A 7,881-nucleotide genomic window follows, 5' to 3' on the forward strand; every position below is an offset into this window, starting at 1 on the left:
CGGCCACCGAGATCGTGGTGCAGATGGCCGCGGCCAACGGGGTGAGTGACCGGGCCCACCCCCGCTCCGTGCGACTCCCCAGCCTCGGGTACCCCGGCCAAGGCTTCCCTCAGTTCCCGTCACCCCGAGGAGTCCCCAGGGTCCCGCTCTGCCAGCCGAGGCCTTCCTGAGCCTGCGGTGTCACCTCATCTCCGCTTGCGCCCCCTCACCTGCTAATTTTTCTTTTCGAGGTTCTCTCCGTTTTACCGCAGCACTAAACTTTAAATTTTGTCCTAGTGTTGTCACCTTCCCCACCCTACCGACTCAGCCTTCTTCGGACGTAATAGTTTCCCCCCATGTCCATTTTGACTCATCCTCCAGCCCCCTGAATCTAGACTGTCAAATTTAACGTAGTGTTGTACATGCGCGCTCGCTCGCACACACACGCGCACACACACACCCTGTATTCAACAGTGACATAGTTGTCAAGGGTGGACCCCAGAAGTCTTTTAGGTCTTTGGTTCTTCAACCCAGTGGTTATTCATAGATCATTTTGATTGGGGTGGGATGGATTGATTTTATGATCCACAGCCTGGGCTCTCAGTTCCCAGGAAGCACATCTTTAAATAGTCTGAAATTACATTTGCAGTGACTTTCTTAAGGAAATTCATAACTTCTCTCCAAGATGATTTTGGCATTTGACAATTTATATCTCTTTATCTTTGCAGTTTTTAATCTTCATTTTATCTCCTTTTTCTCACAACCCTTTTGCAATCAGAATTCTTGGACCTTGATTGATCCTCCTTCTGCCTCTTTCCTTTCTACTGTACACCTGGAAGCCCCTTTGGATATACCCCCCAAATCCCTATTTCCTCTTCCCCAATCCAACAGCATCTCAGCGATGACTACTGATCTTCAGGGGCCTCTGAATTTATCTGTGGGAAACACCTTATAAAGTAATGTCAGCTCTGTCAGTGCAACCAGAGCCAACTGTAAGAACTTTTCTTTGAGGGAGATCTCTTGTAGAAGTCTAAATTAACGTGAATATCTTTAAAGTTCCCTGTCGTTTGGATTCTCTCCCTCCCTTCTTATCTCCTTTTTATGTTCTCTTTCCTCTTCCTCTTTCTTCCTTCTTTAGGATTGTCTGTGCTTTATGTTTGACTACTGTAATTTTCCCTTCTTAGTGTTTCAGGAGTGGGAAAACATATTTTTTAAGTAACCAGAAGCAATTGGGAGAAACAAAACCAGTGATGTTGTGGTGGGTGGTGCAATTGTGATTTTCAAATCAAGCAGGCAATGATGCTACAGATCTGGGACTTGTATTTGTCTCTGGCTCCTCACCTGGGATTGATGAAAGTTGGCTGGAATCAGGGAGTTGGAGAGAGGTTGCCAAATGGTCTTGTACTCTTGTCTGACCAAGCTATTTCTTTAAAACCATGGAGAATAAAGAACCTTGGGATGGTTGTGATAGTGTGCATACTCCTCCCTCGGGCTTTTTTTTTCCAGCCAGTGAGAGAAAAATAGCCTGTCCAATATTTATTGTAGGTCAGGATATTTTTAAAGCTACAATTGTTGTTTTGCTTAGGCCAAGTTATTACTATGCTTTATTATTTTTTTGGCACACTTTACCATAAGGTCTCTTTAGCCTCTTCAATGGGACTTCTCTGATAAACACATTTCTTAACTTTAAAGGTGGAGTTTATATATAGTAGTATATACTCAGACTGAATTTTAACCTAGTAGTTCTGATGAGTTTCAGAAAGAATAATTAAAATTCACAGAAGGGCTGGGGAGTTAGCTCAGTGGTTCCACCGTCTGCCTCAAAAGCCCTCCTTTTAAATAATCGGAAAGTGCTACTTCTAAGCAGGGTAAGTGTGGATGAAGGGTATGATGGACTTATTTCAGAATTTCAAGCTGCCAACTTTAATCAGTCTTTTGCTCATTTTGTTCTCCTTCTTGGGGGCTTGTGCCCAAGTGAATAATCAGAAGGTGATCGAGGAGGACTGGAAAATTATAGGCAAAGTTGGTCTTAAGGCCAGGGATTTGACTCAGTGATTCTGCTGCCTGCCTTGCAAGCGCAAGGGCCCAGGTTCTATCTCTGGTACCAAAAAAAACCCCCCAAAACAAAAAACCCAACAATAAAACAAAACAAAACAAAATAAAACAAAACCAAAAACAAAGTTGGTCTTGCATGATTGAAAATTGATGGGAATGTACTTGTCTCCTTACTTGGCCTGCTGAGTGAGACTTGGGCATGATCAGCCTTTCTCTTTCTCTTTTTATTATAACTATTAGCACATATAAATTGAACAGTACAGTGGATTTGTTAAGAATAATGAACTTGATTCCAAACGCTTTGGCCTTTTTGAATTCATACTGGATATTATTCATAACCAGACTAAAAAATATGGAAAACTAGAGTTTATTCTCTTTGAATATCTGAATGGGCAGTATTCTACCTGAATAATCTTGGTTTTGAATAAAAAAGTTACTTTTACAGAGAAATATGGAAAACGATACTTGATCTTTCCTAATTTTAATTGTTAGAGAACAGAAGTATGAAATTTCTAAATGAGAAATAATATTGCTTATGTTTTATTATCTCATAGTTTGAAATAGACATACTTCAAATACGTTGGGATTTTAAAACTTTATTATTTGTGATTATTACCTCTTTATTATATTTTGTGAAATTCCCATTTCAAACTTTCAGAGAAGTCTAAGGATAAGATTAATGATATCCATTGGTCTATAACCTAGACTGTAAATATCTGCAATATTTGTGTCATTCATTTTGGCTTAAAAATTTTCAAGCATATTAAAGAAAATAACATTTACTCCTAAATTCTTTAGTATGCAGCTCTACATAGTTATAGTGTGGTTATCCTAAACAAATTAAAAAATGGTTTCCTCATATCATTTATTATCCAGTCCACATTCAGATATACTGAATTATTTGGAAACATGTTTTATAGACTGTTCAAACTAGTTTCTACCAGTTACATACTACAACTACTTATTTATCTCAACTTTTTTTTAAATCTAGAAAGTACCTCCTTATTTATTTGTTCATTGACATTGATTTCTTGAAGCACTAGATCAGTTGTCCTGTAGAATGTACCTTGCTCTAGAATTTGCAGATTGCTTTTTATGGTGTCATGTAACTTTTTACTTCCTCCTGTTTTTGTTGTTGCTTTTGGTTGACTGAAAATGAGTTCTAAAGACTTAGTCACTACAGGTCACTATAACAAAATATGGAGAACTAGATAGCTTATAAGTAACAAAAATTTTATTTCTTACAGTTCTAAAGGCTGAGAAGTCCAAGGTTAAGGTGCCAGCAGTTTTGTTGTTTGATGAGAGCTCACCTACTGGCTCACTGAATGGTTCCTTCCTGCTGTTACCACATGTAGCAGAAGGGACTAGCTAGCTCTCTGGAATCTCTTTTATCAGGCCCTAATCCCAAACGTGATGATTCTGTCCTCAGAACTATATTACCCCCTAAAAACCTCACCTCCTAGTGCTATCACTTTGGGGTAATGTGAATTGGGGGAGGAAGGATAACATTCAGTCCAAATGTGAATTTTAATTAGATTAAAGTTTAACACTTTTCTTAAAAGCAGTATTTCATGGTAATGTGTATTTGGGTTGCATCTTATTAGGAAACATAATCATTGGATGCTGAGATTGTAGCAGTGTTATTGTAGCTACTGCCTGGATCCTCTATTATTTTCTACTTGATTCCAGCCGGCCTGTGGTGTGAACTTTACACCATGTGCACATTCAGTTCCTTACCAATCTTTACTCAATCGTTTTAGCACTCATTAATGATTATTTCTTGAGTTATTTTATTAGGCATTTCAAAGTAGAATTCCATTAGCTGCTGGTGTTTTTAAAAATACACTAGATATTTTAATAACAACAGGACTGTTTGGTTATCCTACATAATTCTTCCTGGAAAACCAGATTATTTTTCTGTCTCTCATCCTCTTTGTCTCTTTTTAATTGCCAATTTTTGGAGTAAGAATGTGGTGAAGTAGCTACTCCCACAAATGAATTTTATGACAAGCAAGTTTTGTTTTGTTTCACTTTCCTTTATTGAATATCACTATGGATGTTTGGATTTTTATGTGCTCATTTTCAGTGTGTCACTGGATTAGTGAGTAAGATACTTTGTACTTGTCTTTTGTAGTTCTTGTGTTATGTGAATTTATCTAAAAAATTCCCAGAATTACTTTAATTCAGCTTCAAAGGTATATATCTTACAGTATGTGTATGTATATATAGATAAATATATCAATGGATTTGATGAAGAACCATGTCAGTTATCCTGTACAATGTCCCCTCCTCTGGAAAAATATATTATACAGAGTGAAATAAAAGTAACTACGAATGTATGAAAAGCAGCAGATTGTATCATTTCAATGAATTATGAACAAGCTTAGTTTGTAACCAATTTAAAAAAATATTTCTATGTATTTTTTGCAGTACTAGGAATTGGATTGAGTGCCTTCATACTGAGCTAACAACTTCAGCCCTTAAAGAATTTTTTTTAAACTTTGAGAGAAGGTCTTGCTAAATTGCCCAGACAGGGTTCACACTTGGGCTCTCCTGCCTCAGCCTTCCAGAGGACTGGTATTACAGGCATGTGCCACCATGCACAGGTCCAGTTGTTTTTTGATCCTGTTTTTATATCTGTCTGCTTCACACCCTTTTTAGGTCTAAAGGAGTTTAAGAGCTAAATGCAATATAATGGCTAAAGAAAATGTCTTTACCCCATCCTGATTGAGTCTACCTTCAGCTAAGAGCAATCTCTTGCTTTCTCCTCTGACTCTTCTTGGTTAGCTAAACTGCCTTCAGTATTGGGATGATGGCAGCATTGTGTCTGCCTCAAATGTTTGTGACTTTTTCTAAAGTCTTCTCTTTCTGGAGTTGACTTTCTGTAACATTATTGTCCAATAATACTTTCTCTGATGGTGGAAATGTTCTATAGTTTTTGCTCTGCCCTCAGCTGTAACCACAGGTGACTGTTCAATGCTTGAAATACAGCTAGTGTGACTGAAGAGCTGGATTTTGATTTTGTTTTACTTAAATAAAGTAGAACTTTAAAGGGCCCTGAGAGTTTAATTGCTACTGTACTGGACAGCACAACTCTATAATTTAGTGTTTAAAATTTACTTCTGTTGTTTTAAAAAGATGGAGTTGGACTGTTATACCTTAAAACAACCATGGGCTAAATGAAGGTAGATCACCAAATACTGTACACTTTAGGGACGTCCAAACCAGACACCTTAATGTTATAGCCTTAGAGGCAATGAAATATGGTAGCAAAACCCCTATACCCACAGCTGGAAGGCTGCCCCCCTCTTTTTTTTTGGCTCTGCCACATTTGCAGGGCAGGTGCTTTAAACCCTTGAGTGGTTTCTTCACCTGTAAGTTGTGTAAGGCAGAATCACTAAATTATCCTAGGAATCAAATGAAGCACTGCATATGAACACACTTTGTAATAATATGTATAACACTAGTAAATGTAAAAGAGAATTGTTAGAATCAACTGAATATGTTTCAAATAAATGTAGTTTGACTATATGGATCAAGTAAAGCCTGTAGTGGTCCTCTTGGCCAACAGCTTATTGCTCGGCTGCAAGTTTTAGCCAAGAGAAAATCCATTTGTTGAAGAGCTGTGCATTGTTCTGGCCACATGTTAATCAGCAGTGACGATCAGAGTGTGTAGTGCAGTTTACAAATTTAAAGAACTTCTTGATGCCAGTGAAATCTTTTAGAGGGGCAAGCTGAAATGCAGGGGTATGTGGAAGGCTGGGTCAGCTGGGGACTTGAGAGTATCATTCAGACAGATGCTTGCACAAGTTTTTTTTGGGGGCGGGTACTGGGGATTAAACTGAGGACCTTATACTTGCGAAGCAGGTAGCAGAACCATTGAGCTAAATCCCCGCCCCTGCACAGGTTGTTTTTATTCCACTTTGGCCAAGAAAAGCTGGTTGCTACAAAGAATGAGAATATTATTGGTTTGACAGTATTAGTAGAATTATCTGTGGGACTAATCTTGGTGTAGCCTCAAAGACAAGGAACATGGATTCCAAAGTGGAGCAAAGTAGAATGTGAAGGTGGGTGGGAAGTTGGGAGATCTGGAAATCTGGAGTTGAGTGGCTTAAGACCCTGTGCATAGAAAGGGGAAAAGAACAGGATGACGATTTCTCTGTACAGGTATCTTCATCTTGGGGCCACTACAGAGGAGGTAAAAGGAATGATCTATTGTATTACAGACTTTAGGGAGGATGGTTCCTGATGTATTAGAAAAGCCTGAAGAGCCTTTCATAACTTTACCTTGCTTCTCTTTCTGAGTTTTTACTCCCTGACTTTGGAGCTAAGAAATCTACCATTGAGCCACAGCAGACTTTAGGGAGCCCCTCAGCTCCATTTATCTTCCTGTGTGAGTCAGTGCACTTTTGATACTTTTAGCTGCTAGTCTTCATTCACTTTTTTATGGAGTGGTCAAAAGAGTGGGAGAGGTTTGGAGAACAGCTGGGCCCTCCCAGTTGCTAGGATAGTTATTTTAAGCTTTGTTTAATGTGTCCAGAGACCCAGATGGCATTTTTAACTAAGCTGCTTTATTAAATCTTGTGATAAAATATAGCGATGTTTATTGAAAAGACAGACACACATCAGCAACATTATGTGTGAAACTTGCCCTAGGAATTTTTTGTAAAACATCTGCTCTGCTGCTCTTTATGAATGCTAGAGGTTTGCTAGTTTCTGTGTGGACTTGAGGACTAGAAGTTGGAACCTACTTTGGAGAAGCTCAAGCATATGTACTGAATTAATCAATCTTAGCTCTCATTTTTGGATTCAGCCCTCTCTTCTCTTAGACAACAGTAACATGAACAAGCACTGTAATAGAATTTTAACAAGATTGTTTTAGAATAAGAGGTAGGGAAATACAGATTTAATTTGCCCAGGGAATTTAAAATTGAAGGTAGAGAAGTCAATGGCATGCGTCATCTTGAGAGCAAATTTGAATACATTCAACATATGGCCAATGTATTTTTACTGCTTATACTTGTACAGCTAAAGAAGGAATTTTTAGGCTCTTTTATCAGATTTGATTTTGTTATCAAAAAGAAGGCATATAGAATACAGTATATCCAAGACTTGTTGAAATGAATATCCACATTCGCTGATTCGTTAAATATCTCTCATCACTGACATTTTTGGTGACATCAACTTTTGGGATCATTTCTGTATTTATATGAAGATAATATTTTCAGGAACATTTAACTCCCAAAATTCTTTTTCTTGGCCCGAAGTTATGAAAATTTCTGATTTTATACATTCCTTTTCAAGCATGTACTAAGAAGCATTTTGTGCAAATATAATGTCTAATTTCCTATCTATTGTTCTCTTCTAATAAGAGTTCTAGTTTTCAGCTAGGAACATCCAGCTTTACATTTAAGGATCTCTAAAAGAGAAAAACTCTGAAACCAGAGGACTAGAGTTTTTTTTTTTTCCTTTCTTTCTGTGTTAGACAAAAGACTTCACAAAATACTGGGAGAAGGGTTTTAAAATAAATGGTTAATATATAAAACATTTTCCCAAATGAATAAGAAAGTACAAACAATTCAATGTAAACATTGTTAGAAAATACATGGAAAGATTATTAACCTCATTAATAACCAGATAAATATAAATAAAAACAGCCTGTCACTTTTTTTTTTTTGTATTACTAGGTATTGAACTTAGGGCCTTTGCATTGAGTTACATCCTCAGCCCTTAGGGCCAGGGATTTAGCTTAGTGGTGCTGCTGCCTGCTTCTCAAGTGCAAGGTCCTGAGTTTGATTCCTAGTACAAAAAAAAAAAAAAAAAAAAAAAAAAAAAAAAAAAAAAATG

The 7,881-nt window shown here is 37.6% G+C and overlaps 1 protein-coding gene across 2 annotated transcripts in view; it reads left to right on the plus strand.

Annotated features, from left to right (window-relative positions):
* Positions 1-7,881, plus strand: part of Pgm5 (phosphoglucomutase 5) — a 174,610-nt gene that overhangs the window by 2,059 nt on the left and 164,670 nt on the right. Inside the window, exon 1 of one of the 2 annotated variants that reach the window (XM_010605865.3) lies at positions 7-41. The exons of the other annotated variant lie outside the window; for it this stretch is intronic. Within the exon in view, the coding sequence (XP_010604167.1) occupies positions 24-41 (18 nt within the window). The 5' untranslated portion in view covers positions 7-23. Of the gene's footprint in view, positions 1-6; positions 42-7,881 lie in introns of those variants that run through there. 2 annotated transcript variants of the gene reach the window in all.

Source organism: Fukomys damarensis, unplaced genomic scaffold (assembly GCF_012274545.1).
Source record: "Fukomys damarensis isolate Sample0158 unplaced genomic scaffold, DMR_v1.0_HiC HiC_scaffold_31, whole genome shotgun sequence".
NCBI classification, from domain to species: Eukaryota; Metazoa; Chordata; class Mammalia; order Rodentia; family Bathyergidae; genus Fukomys; species Fukomys damarensis.